This window comes from Talpa occidentalis, unplaced genomic scaffold (assembly GCF_014898055.3).
Source record: "Talpa occidentalis isolate TD23 unplaced genomic scaffold, MPIMG_talOcc4v2.1, whole genome shotgun sequence".
Classification (NCBI taxonomy): Eukaryota; Metazoa; Chordata; class Mammalia; order Eulipotyphla; family Talpidae; genus Talpa; species Talpa occidentalis.
The window spans coordinates 37,873,082-37,894,405 of record NW_026555331.1 but is presented as its reverse complement, the minus strand read 5'-3'; the positions used below and the strand labels follow the sequence as shown (position 1 = coordinate 37,894,405).

The following is a 21,324-nucleotide window of genomic DNA, read 5'->3' as shown; positions in this document are numbered from 1 at the left end:
TTTGTGAAAGAGATCAATTAATGCAGAACATTCACTTTGAAAATAATCAGAGGCACCATATTTGTTTTAATCTAGGAGATAATATCAAGATATGTAATGAAAGAGCTAGCAAGAAATAATCCTATCCTAACGGAAGCCATTCAGTGGTACCCACAGATCAGGAACATACTCTCTAAGGCAAGAAAATGTGCAATATGTGGAGAGTTCTTTTTGACCGTATGGCTGGAATGTGTAAAGTTCGTCCCTCCACATAAGGTAAATGGTAATTTTCTGTGTGAATACAAGCATATAAGACCTCCTCTGATTCTTTATCCTAACCTGTGAACATCAATTAACTAGATTTTTATCCATGAAGTGACTTCAATGATAGTATTATTTTTATTGAGATTCAACTGACACTTCGCATTGCTATAATGTTAATTGAAATTTAACATTGCATAAGTTTTTTTAATGTTTATTTATTTATGCATACATGAGCTGGGGTACAGGCCAGAGGTGTTGGGGTGAGAGGATTCACCAGAGACAGAGTGAGGAACAGAACAGACAGACTGACTGAAATACACTGCTGAGGGAAGCAGTGGGCGAGATAGGAGAGGTCTGCTGAGCCATGTGGGTTGCTCCCTGGCCGGCCGGGGATCAAACTCGTGCTGCAGAGGCTGTGGACAGCTTCATAGGTTGTGCCACCAGAGAGGCCCAACATTGCATAAGTTTAAGGTGCACAATATGTTGATGCTAGCACACCCAGGAAATCACTGCCAAGACTAATTAATGTCAAGGAATTTTCCCCCTACACTTTCTTCTGTGTTTTACCACTTCAGGTCTTGAATTTAAGACTTTAATCAATTTTGAGTTGGTTTGTGTGTATGGTGTAGACATCTAATTTCATTCTTCTGCTTGTGGTAATTCAGTTTTCACAGCACCATTGTGAAGAGATTATCCTTTTCCCATTGAATATTCCTGGCTTCCTTGCCAAATGTGTGAAGGTCTATTTCCAGGTTCTCAATTCTTTTCTATTAGTCTATATATCTGTTTCTCTGCCAGTACCATATTGTTTTGATTACTAAAGTTTGTGGTATAGTTTAAAATCAGGAAATTTGAAGTGTCCTCCTTTACCCTCCTTTTTTGGGTTGTTTTGGCTATTTGGGGTATTTTGCAGTTCTATACAAATTTTTGCATTTATTTTCTATTTCTGTGAAAAATAACATTGGAATTTTTCAATTGCATTGCATATATAGATGATAGTGGGCATTATGGGCATTTTGAAGATATAAATTTTTTCAATCCAGTACATGGACTAGCTCTCCATTTGTTTTTAAAGATTTGTTTATTTTATACAAGAACCGGGGTACAGGCCAGATGTGCGGGAGGTGAGAGGATTCAGTAGAGACAGAGTGGGGAACAGAACAGCAGACTGAAATACATTGCTGAGGGGAGCAGCGGGAGCAGCGGGAGCGACAGGAGAGGTCTGCTGTGCCATGTAGGACCCTCGCTGGCTTGAGGGAAGATTTTGAGGATGGGGAAATAGGTGCACAATTGTAGGCTTTAGAAGAAGCTAGTAGAAGATGAAGCTTGAAATCAGTCTGTGTTGCATAGCAATTCAGAAAGAATTAAATGTTTTGATTATGTATTACTTACCTTAAGGAATTAATAGGTCTAGAACTTTCTTATCCAATGATAAGACTTATTTTTTCCATCACCTGAAGGGGCTAAGGAGGTCAGAAAGAAGAACTGTGAAGGTTTTTGAACTATAAAATGATAGTTGTAGTACTGTTCCACTTACAAAAAGATTTTTATATAAATACTCCTTCAATATATTTAATGGTACTTACAAGATACTTTCTAGGCTCTCAGGATCCAAAGATGAATGACACTGCTGATGACATTGGAGAGACCATGGTTTATTTATTAAGATACAATTTTATAAGCATTTTAATAAGGTATTATATACACATGGCTAGGGAGTCACAGACAAAGTAAACAGCTACTTAGGAGGTACCTTTGGGCTGCTGTTAATGAAATACCACAGACAGAGTGGCTTTTAAGCAACAAAAATTTAGTTCTCACAGTTCTGGAGACTGGATGTCTGAGGGACAGGTGCCAGCATGGTTGAGTGAAGGTCCTCTTTCAGTTCATTCACTTCCTGTTGTGTCTTCACATGGTGGAAGAGGCGAGGGGGTTCTATAGTTCTCTTTTATTAAGGGCATTATTCTTAATCATGTCAGTAGTGCCTTATCACCTCTCAAAGGACCCATTCTAAAACTATCACATTAGGCAAGAGGATTTCAACCTCTTGGTTGAAATGGGAAGACACAAGCTTAAGCTAAACTTTCCTGGAGAGGTGACATTGTGTAACAAGAATTCCCAATTTCCCTATTAACTTTGTGATTTGGTTTTTATTGTCTCCATTCACAGGTGAGGCAACTAAGTAAGTTTAGTGGCTTGTTCACAGGTTTCAAATTCTCTTTTTGCAGCACTATAATGTATACATTTTCATTTTGAGACGTAAGAGAACATGCAAATAAATTCATGATTGATGGTGATATAATTATTCACAACACCTGCCTTCATGTATTCCTCATGTCTTGTGGAAAGAAATGAGGCTCTGTTGATTTGTTGAGTAGAGCACAGAACCCTTAGTATTCACACTAGATAAATGGAAGAATTTTCTTATAGGACTTTATACACACACGCGCACACACACACAGGCACATGCACGTGTTAACATTAGTAAAAAACCAAAGAAACAATAGGATGGAAAGGAGAGAAAAGAATAAAGAGATTTTGTATTTATACCATTTCATTTAAAAACGTAAAAGGGAAGAAAGAACACCTTTTAATAATTACATCGGAGGGAATTAAAAAAATAGTGTCATAATAAAATACATGGACTAAAATCATATTTGGTTAAAAAAGCAAAATAGAACTTGAGAGTGAATCGTTGCTAACTGAAGAAAATGTTCAAATATTGGAGAAAGTCATGATCCCTTACCTTGAAAAAATACATTGTGGGGCCTCCCTGGTGGCGCAAGGGGTTAAGACTCAACCTATGGGGCCTCCCCGATGGCGCAGCGGTTGAGCGCTGGGCTGCGAAGCTGCCCGCAGCCTCTGCAGCGCTGGTTCCATCCCCGGCTGCTCCCCGGCCACCGGAGGAGGGTCCCACATGGCGCCCAGACCTCTCCTGCTGCCCGCTGCTCCCCGCAGCAGTGTACTTCGTCACTCTGCCTGGTCTACTCTCCGCTCTGGCTCTGGTGAATTTTCTCACCCTCCCGCGCTTCTGACTGTACCCAGTGCTTGTATGTATAAATAAATAAATAAATCTTAAAAAAAAAAAAAAAAAAAAGACTCAACCTATGAAGCTGTCGCAGCCTCTGCAGCACGAGTTAGAGCCCAGGCTGGCCAGGGAGTAACCCACCAACATGGGCAGCAGACCTCTCCCGACTCGCCCGCTGCTCCCTTCAGCGGTGTATTCCAGACAATTTGGCTGCTCTGTTCCCCACTCTGTTTCTGGTGAATCCTCTCAACCCCCACACCTCTGGCCTGTATGCATAAATAAACAAATCTTAAAAAAAAAAAAAAAAACTACAACACTTGCAAATACTCTAGTCTCTACTAGAGTATTAAAAAAAAAAAAAACAACTACCAAAGAAACGCTATTAATAACTAAAGAAAATGTTAAGAAAATGACTTTCCTACAAGGAAATGATCATAGACTGAAGACAGAGACAGAAAAAATGACAGTAACTTCAAAACACTAAGAGAAAATACTTCAGTATCTGGAATATATGGCTAGATAAACTGGTAGGCAGAAGACATGAGAGTGCTGGAAAATTGTAAGAAGGAAAATTTGGGAAAATTCTAATCTTATTATAATAATTGAAAAAGTTAAACTAGTACTACTTAGAAGCATATGATAATGAAAAAGTAGAAAGCAATGGAATTATAGGTGTATAGTATGAATTTATAGCTTATGCTAAGCAAGTTAAAGGATATTTAAAAATTGGTAAAGAAAATTTGCAATGGGATATATATTACCAGGAGCTTGGAATTAAATAATAAAGTTTTTTAGTTTCCTATTTCCAGAGTAAAAACACACCCCAAATATATTGGGATGATAATGAGGTTAATCATGTCAGTAAACAGTTGCTTTTATCTATTTTAAGGGTTTTATGTTGTTTTTTTTTTTTCATCAGTTACATGGTAAGAGAGTATACAAAACACTGGTTTGCCTATTAAATTTTTCTTAATTACCTTTTCAGAAACTAAACTTAGAGAATGCTGACATTTAGAGTAAAGGCTTTATCTCAAAAGGAGAACCCATTAGATAATGCCAACGTCTGGTTATCCGGTTGTACTTTATAGACTGTTCTATCTCCAGTGGGGTTTACCATTTGAATACATGGTTGAATGAGGGAGACATTCCATGATAAATAGGTCTTTCTTCTTGACATAAAACAACTAGAAACAACCAAATAGCAAATTGTAATTGCTTCTCTTTAGACAAATGCAAAATTATGTCATGCTTTTCATATGAAAAATAGCAAGGTGAAGATTGAAAAATAGTTCATGAATAATTTACTCAGTCTTGAAATTATCTTTATCATAATTCACCCCTATATTTTTGTCTTTCTCTAAGTGTTATACTCCTTGCCATATGAGTTCAGCTAGTTCTTAGTAATTACAGATTATAAAAAACTTCAGTGTAATTGATATTTAAGTATTAACTACTAATGATATAAATCTTTGAAATAGCAACAAAATTTAATCCTTTTTAGTTACTACCAACCTGGGCCATATTCAAACTAGTGACTTAGAGGTAATCTAAATTGTCTCATAAAATCCTTTCCAAACACTTGAGTGATCCTGTGCCCAAGATATGCATTTGATAGTTTTCATTTTGTATAGTTACATTAGTTGAACTTAACATCTCCCCAGATTCCTTTAAAGTTGAAGAGTTTAGGGAGGGAACAGTTTGGAACATGAACTCTCAACCCTGATTTGAATGATGTAATGTAATTAAAACTAGCCTCAAAAGAGATTAGATTGAGTAGGTTTCACTACAAATGAGTGAAAATGCTGATCCACTTTATGAAAATTTGCAACCTTAATTCCTTTTTTATGACAAGCTGCCAGTAATGAAACATAAGATTACATTTAATAATTTTACTCATTACTTATAGGGCAAAATCTTACTTTGCAGTAAAAAGTTATTACTGTTTAGATACCACTGACATTCATTTATGAAACTGATCATTTCAACCAGTCAACTGTGAAAATGAATGTAGGTTTTAAAACATTTATGCAGTGGTTAGTCAATTTAATGTACATTAGGCACTAAGAGGATCAGAAGGCATCACATTTCTAATTCTAAACAGTCATGAAAGTAATATGTATTTATTGTTCAAAAAATTGAAATGCTATGAATGTTCTTTATTATTTTAACAAAACAATTATAGTATATAACAGAATATAACAAAAACAATTATAGTATAAATGAACTCACACACTGTGTCTTTATTACTTCTGTTCCTATGGGAACTCACTAAATTCACTTTTCCCTTTAGAGAACGCTCCCTTTTGTTCTTCAACAGCTGGATAGAGTCACAATTGTATTCAGTATCTATGATTTTTTTTTTCTTCTAAAGAATCTTAACTTGTATTCCACGTGAGTTCTTTATCTGAAGATATATATCACTAAAATGTTTGAACATCCCATGAGAAATTCAAAGGAAGTTGATTGTGGAGGGGTGTGTGGGAGAGGGTGTAGGAGAGCAGGGTCACTCTGTACAGGAGAGAATTGCTTTTTAGCTGGATGGCTGATTGGAACGTGAGCAAGAATTTCTTTCTGGTTTCTTCCTTTACCACAGTCCAAAATGCCCTATGGGTAGAAAAACCTAAGCCAAGATATTTTTGAAAGTGAAAGTGGACATTTTTAATAGCTGGAAAAACAGTAGGAAACCAGGACTCTCCTGGGCAAATCTAAATGTATGGTTATCCTGACATGGAGCAGTTAACTTTAGAGAAAAAATGTTAGCACTTATCACTGCTGGCATGAGTAGTTGTCATCTGAATGTGCATCTTGGATTGTAAAAACTATTTTCAGCCACTCCGAAAATATTTGACAACCTTTTTTAAATCAGAAAGCTCTGCATGCTGAATACAGTACAAATACATAAGGGATCTGATTTGTCCTAAATGGTTTAAAAACAAAGAATTCAAAATCTAAAGAAGTAAATGACACAAGTAATAAAAGCTAAATGTTAAATGAATGATAGAGACCAATTGCTTTTGGGCTTCAAAATGGAAGTGGAAACCACTGAGGACTGTCTGGCCTGGGAAGGGCCAGAAAGACACTGGAAATTGCACAGGGCCTTGAAGTAGGAAGAATTCAGTTATATGGAAAGGGAATCAAGCAGAGAGTATATTTTAGGAGAAGAAAATGATATGGAGGCGAAGAAAACAGATTAATCACATTGGTAAATAACTGCTTTTATCTATTAAGTTTTTACATATGCATAATTATAAAATGTGCACTTTCCAACAACTGTTCATTCTTCAAAAAAACTGCAAAATATTTTTAAACTATTAATATAATCAAAACCTCACACTGATGAAAGAGGCTGGGGGGCATACTTGACTAATGTAGAATTTAGTGAACCGAGGTTCTAAGTCACTGCCTTGAACTAGGAAACCCAAGGTAAATCCCCTCCCTCTCCCCATATCTAAACTAGCGTCTCCATTTGGACAGCGAAGTGATGAGACTAATGTCTCTTCTCCTCCATAGTGCGTTGATTCCACAAGGGGGAGAGGACTGTCATAGTTTTACTTTTCCTGGTCCAGTTCATTTGGAACATGGCACCTGTATTAGTCTTCTATTGCTGCTCTAACAAATGACCATTAACTCAGTATCTTAACAACATTTATTGTCTTAAAGTTTAATAGATCAGAAGTCCAACAGGGGTTTCGCTAAACTCAGATCAAGCAGGGTGGTACTTCTTTCTAGAGGCTCTATGAAATATTCCATTTCCTTTATTTATTTATTTATTTATTTATTTATTTATTTATTTATTTATACAAGCACTGGGTACAGTCAGAAGCGCAGGAGGGTGAGAGAATTCACCAGAGCCAGAGCAGGGAGCAGAGCAGGCGGAAGGACCGAAGTACACTGCTGAGGGGAGCAGCGGGCGGCAGGAGAGGTCTGTGGGCCATGTGGGACCCTCCTCCGGTGGCCGGGGAGCAGCCAGGGATCGAACCGGCGTCGCAGAGGCTGCGGGCAGCTTCGCAACCCAGCGCTCAACCGCTGCGCCACCGGGGAGGCCCTTGACAGTTTTTTTTTTTTTTAAGGATTTATTTATTCATGTATACAAGAACTGTGGTACAGACTAGAGAGGTGTGGAGGGTGTGAGGATTCACCAGAGACAGATTGGGGAACAGAACAGGCAGACTGACTGAAACACACTGCTGAGGGGAGCAGCGGGCAAGTCAGGAGAGGTCTGCTGCGCCATGTGGGTTGCTCCCTGGCCGGCCGGGGATCCGTGCTGCAGTGGTTGTGGAGAGCTTCATAGGTTGCATCTTAACCCCTTGTGTCACCAGGGAGGCCCTCTTGACAGTTTTTTAAGTTCACCCACACACTTTGGCTCACGGTCCCTTCCTCCATTCTCAATTCCAGCACTGACAGATCCAGTCCTCACATCACTTCATTCATACCTCTCTTTAGCCGCTGTCTTTTACTGTCAGTGCTCCCTGTCATTACATTTGGACCTAGCTGAATAATCTGAGGAAAACTCTCCACATCAAGATGCTTAATTTAGTCACAACTGCAAAGTCACTTTTGCCATGTAAGATAACATACATTCACAGATCCCAGGCTTTAGAGTTTATAGATAGGGAAGGGGCTCATTTTACCTGCATTGTATCTTTTCCCAAGTCAAAAGCAAACCATCTTATTCTTTTTTCCCTATTGTGCTTCATGTAATATTGAAACTTACTCAAAGTCTTACATTATACTGGAAGATATAAAAATGTGTTGTAATAAATTTTGATTTCTCACATTTTAAAATCTGCCCTTGAGTGTCACTGGGATATGATGTTGAATGATTTTTTAAAAAACATCATTAAACAAATATGAAACTTAGTAAACAACACACATTTAAACTTAGTGGAAATCAATTTTTTTCCTCAAAAAAGGGAAAGGGTATAATCATATGTTAAATTGCTTTAGGAAATAATGCATTTCACTGTAAATAGTATAGAGTACAAAACTAGACTTTAGTATAGCATTTCACTTTTTAAAGCTTTTTGCTAAAAAGGTATACTTTCAAAAATAAAAGCACGCCTAATCATAGACCAACTCGCTTCTCTGCATTTGACTTGACAAAAAAGTTCTTTCTTTCTGTGTTTGAATTCCTTTCTGTAAACAAAGGCCTAAGCCATAATTATCTTTGACAGATTCGTGAGGTTTTGTTAATTGAGGTTTGTGAAGAGATGTCCTCTAGAAGAGGGTGTATTATTATTCTTTTGTAACATGCTTATTTCCCATGGACGTATGTCATACTGGTAGAAACTGTTGTGATGCTGCCACAAATGGAACTAGCAATTTAAATGGCCATCAAGAGACCAGGTATTAAAGACTTTCTTTTTTCACGCAAACATTACTGAGGACAATGACTCTACTTGGAAGAGCGTGTTACCAAGGAATTATGTTGAGTTCATTTTTCTCATTAAAATTTCCGGGAAACAATTCATAGCCCCAAGAATTATATCAGGAATAGTCATTATTAAGTTAGAGAATAATCACCAGTAAAATTCCATTTTCAGTACAAAATTGATAATGGCCTTTAGTAAAATAAGTTCCTAAAAAGTTAAACAAAACATTTTATTTTAATTAACTAAACAATCATGCCCCCAAGAAGGGGAAAGGGACAGAGACTCTGTGCATTCCTGCTAGCAATGAGAGCCAACCCAAACTCTGCCCATGCAATTTCTTAATGACACAAGGGAGATGGCTAAAACCACAGTGGAAATAGAAAATGCCTTTAATAGTTTCGATTATAAACTTTTCACCTCATGGAGAAACTAGACTAAGCAAACAAGAGAATTGTATACCCCACTTGCTTCCTCGGTTTGTGTTTGTCTTTCTGTATCTTCCTCTTGGTTTCTAGCTCTACACTTGCTCTGAATTTTTGAAAACAGGAGCTGAGTGAACTATATTAGCATGCTTAATTTTCAATTTCCCTCTAGTTCTAGATGAGATATATATTACAGATATATATCTGTAGGTAGAGCTGAGCTGAGAGGGTTGTCTATTGTAAGGCAAGGGAAAACACCCTTTTCCACTAGTTCTTTTCTTTTCTTTTATTTAAGATTTATTTATTTATTTATACAAGAACTGGGGTACAGGAGAGATGCTGGGGAGGGTGAGAGGATTCACCAGAGACAGAGCAGGGAACAGAACAGGCAGACTGAAGAAATACACTGCTGAGGGGAGCAGTGGGCAAGACAGGAAAGGTCTACTGCGCCATGTGGGTTACTCTGCGGCTGGTGGGGATTGAACTGGCACTGCAGAGGCTGCAGACTGCTTCACAGAGCTGCGCTCAATAGCCTGCACCACCAAGGGAGGCCCTCCACTAGTTCTTTTAGCACAGTTTGAACATGCCATCATCATATCTAATTAATCAATGTGACCTCATACTCAATTTCAAATGTTATACATAATGTGCCTGTCATTAGAGAATGATTTATGACTTGTTTTTACCCCAAACAAACATATTTGTTGTTGATAGCCTATCATTCAATGTTTTATGGCCTATTTATTATTTATACTATATTGTTTCCCAAATACAAAGTGCACATTCTTTTTAAAATTTATTTATTTATATATATTTTACATCATTGTTCATTTTTAAATAATGTTTGCTCCCCACCCCACCCAGGTGTAGTCCCCATAGAATTTCCCCCAACAGTTCATTGGTTCACCATCCAATGTGCACATTCTTAAATTTCTGCTCTCATAGTTCACCTTTCTTCCTATTGCATCTACTTGAGACACCCACATCCTAGTCATCCTTCCAAATCTAGCTTAACCAATTTCTTATGTTGTGAATTCTGGCTTACATGCAGCCATGGAGATATCTCCCACCTCTCCATGTACACAGAAACATCATGAAGTTGGCCTTATGTTTCTAGTTATTTATTGTGTTTATGTCTTTTCTATGCTAAAAAGGTTCTTAGAGGCAGGGATTGTTTGCTATATATCTCCATGTTATTGGTACTAATGTGGTGCAGGTTTTAGGTTGCTTAATTTGTCAGCAATCTTGATTGTAAGTTAGAGACCTAATTCATTAACTCAAGTAATGAAAAAGATTCAGGGATGTGTCTGGCTGAATATTTCATCTTGGTTGGATCAGGTACCCAAATTTATCATCAGTATTCTGGAAGCTGGCCTTCTCTATTTACTTTGTCTTGGCTTTGCTCTCAGGTTGGAGCTCCTTAAATTGTGCCCACTGGCAGTAGAGGGAGAGCTTCTGTTTCTCAGTGGATCCAGGCAATGCTCTGGGGCTGATGCTCATTGGCATTATTGGACTGTCTTGGTCATGCACTGGGTCTGGGTTACATGGTTCTGTCTTGATCTAGGAGCTGGGATCTTTCTCTCTCTCTCATAACATATGCACTGAATTAAAGAGATGGTTCCCCAAAGGAAAAGATGGGCTTTGGTGCCAGCAGAATGGGAAATGGATGCTGGTCGGGCAAAACCAACATGCCATTGGGGGATTCAGTAAATGTTTGCTGATTGATCAGATAAATTCCTTCTAGGAAAGAAGCCAAGTTTATAAAGATTCTGTACCATTTCCACCTTCATCCAAAATACTTAATTGGTAGAATAGCACCTTCTATTCTTTGAGCCCTTCATCGGACTATTGGAGGCAGATGGGAAGGTGATATGAAATATGATTTTGCTCCCCACTAATTTATCAAGGTTGAAGGGCTATTACTTGCTCAAGGATGGATTGGTAAACTGTGTTCAGGTGCCTGAAACTTTAAGTGGGACCTCAAAATTCTTTTGTGGAAGAATGAACTGAAAAGAAATAAAAGCTCTTTCTCTAAATTTTTTTAATTTAAAAATTTTTTTTCTCTCTCCTTTTTTTTTTTAAAGATTTGTTTATGTATGCATACAAGAACTGGGGTACAGGCCAGAGATGCCTGCGGTAAGAGGATTCACCAGAGACAGAGTGGGGAGCAGAACAGGAGGATTGACTGAAATACACTGCTGATGGGACCAGCAGGCGAGACAGGAGAGGTCTGCTGTGCCATGTGGGTCACAACCCTGGCTAGGGATTGAACTCATGCTGCAGTGGCTGCTGATAGCTTCATAGTGCTGTAACTTAATCCCTCGCACCACCAGGGAGGTCCCAGAAATAAAAGCTCTATTATTGTGGATTGTGATGATGATGGCCAAAGCGGTTCATGATAGAACTAAGTAGCATTATTAATGAATTAAACTCACTGAGAGCTGTGTTGACTTCAGAAGTTGTTTATAAAGCTTTTGAAGTTGCTATCATTTCAAATACTAGTGGTCAGGACACGTACTAGGTTTGGGAACAGGATTTTTGACTGTCTATTTTATGCATTGAGAGGTAAGATCAAAGATATTTGATGTGTTAAAACTTAAATCATGTACTGGATAACTTGCCAGGGAAGATCTTGATGAACATGTAGATAGTTAACAAAGAATATTAAAAAGATTAATTTCTATTTCAATGGGAAATGAATGCTAGACAGGCAAAAACAAGATGTCTACTGGAGAACTGAATATATGTTTGCTAATTGATGAAGTTAGTATCTCTGTAGCACAGAGGCCATATTTGTGTGAATTTTGTATGATTGTTTACATTCCTTGCAAACATTTTATGGTTAGACAATATAATATGTGTGTAAAAAACATAGAAAATTGCTTATCATTTGGATTTTGTTTAATGTTTAATATGCTTTTCTTAGCTAGTAATTTGTTTATTTGGGAATAGGAAAGAACAATTCAAGCATAAATAGAACAGTGTGCCCTTCAGAAAATGGAAATCTGAGAAAACTAGTATTTTTCCATATATATTTTATTAAAAAATATTTATTGAACACTGCCTTAATTTTATTTTTAATCTTTACTTTATAGAACTGGAAGATAAGCAAAAATCTACAGCTGTTACCTCTTCAAGTATTAATTTGTTCTTACAAATGTTTCAGTCAACGTGGCTCCAACCTCTTTGGAATTGCTCAACTGTAGAGCAGGGCAGAAGTGCACTTAGAGCCTCGCATGACGATACATGCAGTCAGGTATTGCCCCACTCTGGTGCCATGCTCTGTCTCTCCTCTGTCAATACATCACACAAAGGAACAAAAAGAAATTAATGGTAAAGAACTTAATGAAAGCACTATAATGTACCTTTAGATTTTTAGATTCTAGGTATGCTTTTTTTTCCTTTGACTTAAAAACAAAATAAAAAAGTGGAAAAATAAAGATCAGTGCGGTGAGTGTTATTTTTCTCTGCCATTTTATGAACACCTCCCTCTTTTTTTATGTAAATATTAAGTGGCTTTTGATCGGGATAGAAATTTGTTTTATGAATGTTTTGCAATTGAAAGATGATCATTTTTCACTGCCAGCTGTATCACGTTTATATAATTTTAGTTGTGTTCTTACTACTTCAGAGCCACTAACATCTTTTTGACAAAAATAAAATCTTTATTCCACTTAAAAATGAGCAGAAGACTTGATTACTCAGGCTTGATTACTCCAACCACTTACTTTGTTCATTTTTTCTTTTCTTTTTTGTTATTCATGAAAGAAATAAAGTAGCCAGGACAGTAGAGCTGAAATGAGAATTTGACTCATTTTCTCTGAAGAGCAACAGAAAACTAAGAAGTTGTGAAAATATATGGTATGACTTGCATGGGTATGGAGCATTGGTTCTGAAAGTGTGGTTCTACCTAACTTGAGAACTTGTTACAAATACAAGTTATTTGGGCTTGTCCCAGTTTCAATCAGAAACTGGGGGAGTATGCGCTGGCAATCTAGTTTAACAAATCTTTCTGGTGATTTTGATCCACACCCTTGTTTGAGGGCCCCAAGAATACACTAAGATAAATTTTCTCTGGTTTCAGTAAAACAAGATATTATAAGTTTACATTTAAAGTCCCCCAAATATAATTCATTATGTAACACTTTGAAGGTCCTCTGGTGGAAAGCTGAGCAAATTCTCATCTTCCATGAATTTCTTAAAATCTGTTAACCTTTCTAACTAAGCCATTTATTAATTCACCTCAGGACACACTTCCTTAAGCATCTGAGTTGCTTCAGGCACCCCTGGGTAGCTGAGTCAATAGAGCATAGCCCACAGGCCCTCAGTTCCAAAGCATACAAGGATTAGAACCTACTGAGATAGAGACAGAGACTCAAGGTAACATCGTGAAGGCTCCATTAACTAGGAATGCATTTTAAACAAAAATGAAAAATGAAGTACAAAATGTGTCATAGGAGCACTTTAAAAATGAGTTACAAGAATAAACTATATTTACTGAGGGAAAGTCATTCAATAAATTGATTTTGATTAGGGAAATATTTTTATGCAGCCAATATTATTGTTGAGATTTTTTTCTCCCTTTTTTTTTTTTACCATTTTCTTTTTTTCCACTCAATTTTATTTTATTTTTAAATTGAATTCGTCAGTTGTTTACACGTCTATATAACTTTGGGGCTACATTTTTACTCCTCCATATGTGCACATGCTTCACTCACCCTCCACCAACCTCCTGTGCCAATACTCTATTCCCCTTCCTTCCCCTATCGCCCTCCCCCCTTTTTATTAAACATTGAAACCCCATTACCTTAGTCACAATTTATGTGCCATCTTGGTTTTAGGGAACATCCATTTATTTATGTACTCATTTATTCATTAAATATTTAATGTACTCAAAGGTCAGGTGACATGAAAAGATAATTTTGACTCCCTATCTCTACCTCTTCACCCCTTCATAACTCAAGGTACCAAAACCAGATTTCTGCCTCATTCCATGACTAATCGCTCACAGGTCCTCTGTGACTTCTTACATTTGATCTACCCCTCATCTAACTAGACTTCCCTCTCAATTGACCAGTTTTTGCCTATTGGAACTATATGCTTTAGACTTATTCTTTTTTTCTCTGATCACCCCTTCCCAATACTTTTAAGTGAATTCTCTCCTATACCTTCTTTCAAAAACAATCTCTGAGCTTCTCTACTTAGTTCTTTCTTAGTGCATTTTACTTGAGGAACACATCTGCTCCCTACAGTTTCATCTTGCTTCATTTATCACACCTGGGTGGGTAGCTTCTAAACATCTTTCTCCATTTTTAACCCATGTTTCCAAGCTGCTTAACTTCAATGTATACAAAATAGGATGATTCTCTTCTGCACAAATGGTTGTCTTCCCACTTGTTCATGGACTAAACAAATACTTATTGAGGCACTACTATCTCCTGGGCACTATTAGCAACAAAGCTGACAGGACTGTTGCTTTCAGGAAGCTGACCTTCTAACAGGCAGGGATACAAACAATAAAACCCAGGCAAATAGTTTGGTGACCTACTTTGAAGAGAAGTAAAATAGAATTCAGGAGCTAAAAAGGATAGGAATATTATATAGGTGGGCTGTTTCTGAGGAGGTAATATTTGAGCAGATCTGAGGTAAGTTAGGGAATGAGCTCTATGGTTGTAATGAATAAGAAACAGATGAATGTTTGAAAAGCTGAAAGCCCAGGATGATGCTAGAAAGCAGCAAATAACCAAATGTGTATTAAAGAAAAATCATGATTCTGAAGTCAGGAGATCTAGCCAAGTGTTACTCTGGGAAGCAGACTGGGAAGAGTGCATCTGCTACTGCCCTGTGGGGCCCCCAAATTCTGAATCATTGGCTAATTAAATCAGAAGTTTAATTAATCTTACTCCATGTATACAAGGCTTTATGTGGCTTCTGCTATTCTGTAATCCATCTGAAACATCATGGTTGGAATCTGAACCACTGCAAAATATTTTTATTTTCTAACAGTTACAACCAATGATTATTTATTTAGGCAAAGTTGAAACATTGGAACATTAACTTTTTTGTGAATTATCTACATTCAGTTTTTTTCCTTTTTTCTCTTTTCTGTGGGTGCTCTCTGAAATTTGTGTTATTTACTCACATTTGCCTCAGAAGGACATAGAAGAATAAAAAAAGAAAGCCCAATCTCCTTTTTTTGTAAACTATTCGCATTAGTGTTGTAGGAAAGTAGTTTAAAATAGAAGAATATGTATTATTTTATCATTATTAAGGAATTCTATTTGTCCCCAGTGGCTAATTTGTTCCCAGTCATTAATTCTATTAATTTTCTGTATATCCCTAGTTCCAATGACTATTTCAAGTATAATATCTGATTACTTATATTTGTGTACCTCCTTTTTTTACACAATCCAAGATGGATTTTTCTCCATTTACTCACTCAGTATTTCCAAACTTTCACACTTATAGTAGTTGAATCCAGTGGCTAAATAATAACCGATAGATATAGCTAATATATTTCTGCAATCAAAGTAGTAGGCCATTAAGAATATTTGCCTTTTTTGATCTTTGTTAAAAAATGCTTTACACTGAGTTGTAAACAAATTGATCTAGGCACTGGTTTTCAACACTGTATATGTTTTAGGAGTACAGGTTCACACTTCATCAAATGTGTGTTACCACACCACACCCACCATCAAAGTACCAATAACCCTGCACCACAGTCCACTGATTGCCTCCACACTTTGCTCCCACCCTCCTGCCCCCACACCTCTGGTAACCTCAATACTGATGTCAGAATCCAAGAGTTTATTATATCTTTTGACTATTCCTTTGCTTAGTTTTTTTTCATATTCCACATAGGAGTGACATTATCTGGTGTTTGTCCTTCTTGTTTGGACTTATTTCACTTATCATTATTTCTTCCAGTTCCAGCCACATTGTCACAAATGGTAAGATTTTATCTTTCTTTCATAGCTTAATAGTATTCCATTTACATTAATATTTGTTAAATGAGTTTTATAAGAGCATTTTAAATGGAGGTCCATTTAATTTTTTTTTCACCCGACGAAGCTCCTAAAACCACCAAAATAAAACTTGGAACTCACATTGGCATTTCTTCATAAAATATCTCTTTGCCTGTTCTTTGTTGTCTAGGTTATTTTCTGGACTACAGCTGTGAGAAAATAAATAGCTGGAAATCACGAGCACTTGCTAAAGAGTTGTTTTGCTTCTTGGCTCAGAGAAAATGCCTGGGCGGCTTAATCTGCAAACCTGCTGCCTGAACTTTGGGAGCCTCTGTAGGTCAAGGGCTCCAAACCCCAAAAGGGTGGGTGCTTGACCTGCAGTTCAGAAGGGGACTTCAGAAGTGAGACTTCTCTTCTGGCCTGGGCACACCAGCAGCAGTGAGGGGCCTTCACAATAACTTCATCCCTGAGGGGCCCGAGAAACCATGTGAGACGGGAATCCTCCATTCTAGGTAGGATTGCAGCCAGTGAAGATGGCTAATATGACGACTACAAGTAAACAAGTGGTCGGGGTGGGTGAGTGAACTACAAAAGCTGAAAGCAAGTCTGCTTTAGCAGGTGGGGTAGGAAAACAACAGATCTGTAATCTCAAGTCAGGCTATGCAAGGGCAGTTGAGACATTTGATATATATTCAAGGGCAAGTGCCGGGCATTAGGGGAGAGATGGGGTTAGTCAGCATCACTGTGGACTAGAGGTGAGGGAGCCCGGCAGTTAAATGTGGCTGGTGCCTGGGTTGGAAGCAGATAGTGCCAGACGGGGGTGGCATGGAACACAGTCTTCACAGGAGCCATCTTATCTGAATTTACCACCCTGAAATCAAACTGATACTGATTGTCAATATTATTACATATAGTTCTGTCAGTACGATCTACTCTATAACCAAAGACAAAGATTCTGATCAGGAATGAATGGTATTCTTTTATCACCTGACAACTATGTTTTCAAAGCAACAGAAAGGTGGCACTTTGTTGTTTTGCAAATCTCAGTCATCTTTTTAGACATCCATGGGATTCTAAGAAGTAAACAACTCTGTTCCTTACACATTACAAACAGTCATCTAAAATACAGAGCACACAGAGAAGGCTTTCTTAGTGGAGGAGGGCCAAAGACATGCCTGAGGAGTCCTTTGAAAAGCAGACCACTTATAAGGTCTGACTGTGGTTGTGATGAAATCGCCTTTCTTTTCTTTTTTTCCCAAAGGATTAAGACTCTGGCACTTTCAATTTACAGCTTAGGGTAGATTACTTGAAATCTTAAAACTGTGAGGAAAAGATGGAGCCACTAGGTAACCACTAGGTTCCTGATTTCAAGGCATGAGGCAAGTACTGTATGTTGCAAGGAAGTTTGTGTGTGTGTGTGTGTAGTGTTGTTGTCATCATCTTCGTTGTTTTGATTCTTTTTCGGCTTCTAGGCAGGAACTGGAGATCAGAGAAGCATTTGGCATTAGTACAGTGGCCTTCCTTTGACCTAATAGAAATATTCTAGTCATAGTGCTGGATATTTGTTCCACCTTTTAGAAAATTAGGTGTACATCATCTTTGCCTTTTATGTGGTATGATTTTTTAAGAGTGTACTGAAACACAATTATCCAAGATTTCCAAGCTGAAAAGTGCTTTTGGGATAGAACTACCAGTTAAGAAAGAAAAGAAACTGATTTGAAGTTAGTTATTTTCCTTTGGATTTATTATATATATATGTAATATGGGCAATAAATAAAGCACTACCTTTCTGATAGTAATATGCATGGAATGAAATTTATATTCACTCTAAGCATTTGCAGAGGTTATTTATGTCTAACAAAGAGAATCTGTTCACATATTTTATATCAGGTTTTGATTTGAACCAGAATTTTAATAAACTATGTTTAAGAGAGGGATTTGGAGAAACTGAGAAGATCTTTCATGTAACAGACACAAGATATATAAATATAAATTGAGGTAACATTAGCATACATTGTTGTTGGGATTTTGGAGGAATAGGATCCCCTCCTTCAGGTATAATTACCAAAGCACCTTAGTCATCACCGCAGTCCATTGTGCTCCACTCCCCATATCTCAATGGATAGTTAGCTTTCCAGCGTTAGTACTTAAGTTTTTCTTTATCTGACTTGTTGTTTGTTTTCTCTATATTGCACATCTAAGTGATACCATCTGGTATTTATCTTTGTCCTTCTGACTTATTTCACTTACAATGATCCCTTCCAGCTTCACCAAAGTAACTGCAAAGAGCATGAGTTTATCTTTTTTGATTGCTGATTAATATTCCATCGTGTAGCTATACGACATCTACAGGTCTACTCCTCTGTTTTTGGGCACTGAGGTTGTTTCCTTAGCTTGACTATTGTAAATAGTGGCGTAGTAAACTTAGGAATGCAGGTGTCCTTTAGAATTAATGTTTTTATGTTCTCATTTTCCAGACAGGTATGTCCTAAAACCTGGAAAGGTAAAGTAGCTTGTGCAAAATCATACATAGCATGTCAGTGAAAAATCCTAAATTCTCAGCTCTCTGCTTAGTGCAGGGTCTTTTATGTCAACTATGCCCGTGCCTTGCCCATCGAGTCTTCCAGAGAACCAGAGTTCCTTATCTTTTTAATTTCCTTGTTGCTACGCACAGCACTATTCTTTATAAACTTAAATGTATTTATTGCCTTCCAGCCCTGTCACTCTCCTCCCATCTCCTCTTTATCTCTTCTCTTCTCCAAAACCCTTAAGGATAATATTCTAAATTCAAGTTTTCAGAAACATCTGCTTATTTGAAATAGATCAGATGGCAGATGTAGAAGACTGGGATAAAAAGAATGGGTTTAATACTTGCTTGCTGTGAATCTGGAATCCATTTTTGTATTTAACTTATTTTCTTTTCAACTAGTTTAATTCTCAATTCTCTGAAAGTTTCGGTATCTTTTTTTTCTTGTTCTTCATAGAGTGACTATATCGCGGTGTAGGATGATAGTTAAGAATACATTTTGCTTATATAAATTGATTTATATATACAATTGTTTTTAACAAACTCTGTTGTTCATATCACTATGCATTTTTACTCAAAGTGTTAAATCCATTATTTTTCAGAGTGATCCCTTCCACCCCAAAGCCTCATTAATTAGTTTGGCCATAAAAAGCATGGATTTTTTTTCTTTCTTTTCTTCTGCATAAAATACCCAGCTCTTTCTGAATTCTAAAGACGGCATTAAGAAACTAAGTTTTAAAGTATTTGATGTTTTTTAAAAAAAGAACAGTCAAACCTAGATAAGAACCCTATTTTTTTTTTCAGATGGGAAATGATTGTGACTGAAAACAATCTTTCATTCAATCAAAAGATATATTATGGCCAGTCGTTGGTATTGCTACTTAATTTTTCAGAGGAGCAGTCAGTTCAAGGAAAAGCGTGTTATTCTTTTTCTCATTGAACTTATCACATAAATGAGTTCAAATGAACTGTGCAATATCTCCTCATACTTCAAAACTAGCTTTGCTGTTCATTGGCATCTTTAATGCCCGCAGGTAGACATAGCACGAGTTAGTGAGCAGGTTCCCAGTGGGCAGCAGTTGGAGGCCCTCAGAGGTCTGGGTTCTCTTGGTTCTGCTGCTTTGCCTGGCATTTCTGCAGGGTAGAATTTTGTCTAAACATTCCATCTCAAGTCATGGAGGGCTTGATCCCTAAGTGCTAAAAATAAGCATCAGGAGGAGAAGTAGAGAAGATGGAAAGAAACATTCTAGGAGATACATTCTCAGCCATGTTTAGGACATCACACCTGTGCACACCCTTACTCTTTCCTATCAGGAGGAAAAGGAGAAAGTCAGATTCCCACCAGCTGAGGAACATTGTGAAGCAGTGACAGCCATGAAATATTTGTGAAAGATTTTGGGTGAAGGAGAGACTGTGAAGGACAGGACTGTGAAAAGTCTGGGAGCCGCAGTAGTTTGGTAACTGAGAATTATTGTCTGGAGATCTAAAAAAAAAAAAAAATTATGTAAAAGAAGTCCAGTTCTTTAAAAGGACCGATTCCTCACTGATGTGTGTGTGTAAATATATATATCTTTTTTTAAAAAGATTTATTTATTTATTTATTTATTTAAGAACTGGGGTACAGTCCAGAGGCACGGGAGGGTGAGAGGATTCATCAGAGACAGAGCAGGGAACAGAACAGGCAGACTGACGAAATACACTGCTGAAGGGAGCAGCGGGTGAGACAGGAGAGGTCTGCCATGCCATGTGGGACCCTCGCTGGCTGGCCAGGATCGAACTGGCGCTGCAGAGGCTCCGGACAGCTTCACAGCGTAGCACTCAACTGCCTGTGCCACCAGAGGAGGCCCTCAGGAAATATATCTTGACAGTCATTGATTAATAACTTTTGAGTCATATCTGTGTTGATGTATTTCCAGTTTTAATACCAGTTTATTTAATTTAACCATCTGTTGACCACAGGGCATGGGAATCTGGTTTGGGACTTCTATAATAGGCTCCTATAGATTAATAGGAAATAGATTAAATGGGGTCACAGTGAAAGTTTCCCCAAAGGCTACTTAGAAATCTTAATTTCTCTGGACACTGGACAGTTCTGAAAGTGAACAAAACTGCACTATTCATAACTTTTTGAAAATTTTACTTACTTGCTCAACTCTATGAGCTATAAATCTCTTATCTAAGAGGCCCTCAGGAGAGAAGCTATAGAATATATCTGGAGTAGACATTGGTTGCCAATTAATACAGAAACAAAATCAAATTTTGTAATCAAATATTTATATCTCAATTTGAGTTTTGGGAAAATAACTCTTTTATTTTCCCAAAGAAAAGCATAGATTGTATGAGAAAGAAAACAGAAACCTTTAACCTAAATAGAAGGAAAACATTTGAAGCTGGTAATTGAGTAAGCCTCAAGCTTCATATTTCCAACTCTCCTAACTCCCCCTCCCCTTCTGCCAAGATTTCCAGGGAATAATAGAGTTAGGAGAAGCTGTGAAAAGTCCAAAATCCATTTGAGTCATTTCAAAATTAAAAATCCTTGGCAGTGGGAATTTATTTCTTTGACAAAGGATGTTAGGCCATCAGGTGAAGGTAGGTAAAACCCAGAGAGCAAATACCCTCACGTAAGGAAAGCATGTATCATTATAGTGAGAAATTGATGTAGTGTATTATAGAAAATAATAACTGCCACCAATAATCATCACAGATAGAAATTCAATTAAGTTTTTTGTAGGTAGAAGTCCTAGCAACCTTTCTCTAGGTGTTCTTT

At 37.4% G+C, this 21,324-nt stretch overlaps 1 protein-coding gene across 4 annotated transcripts in view; it reads left to right on the top strand.

Moving 5' to 3' along the window:
- The window catches only part of LRRC69 (leucine rich repeat containing 69), a 69,539-nt gene extending 57,049 nt beyond the window's left edge, over positions 1-12,490 (top strand). For all 4 annotated transcript variants that reach the window (XM_037502687.2, XM_037502765.2, XM_037502844.2 and 1 more), the window contains 2 exons: positions 76-255; positions 12,161-12,490. In XM_037502687.2, the coding sequence (XP_037358584.1) occupies positions 76-255; positions 12,161-12,271 (291 nt within the window). In that variant the 3' untranslated portion in view covers positions 12,272-12,490. The remainder of the gene's footprint in view (positions 1-75; positions 256-12,160) is intronic.
- Positions 12,491-21,324: the final 8,834 nt, after the last annotated feature.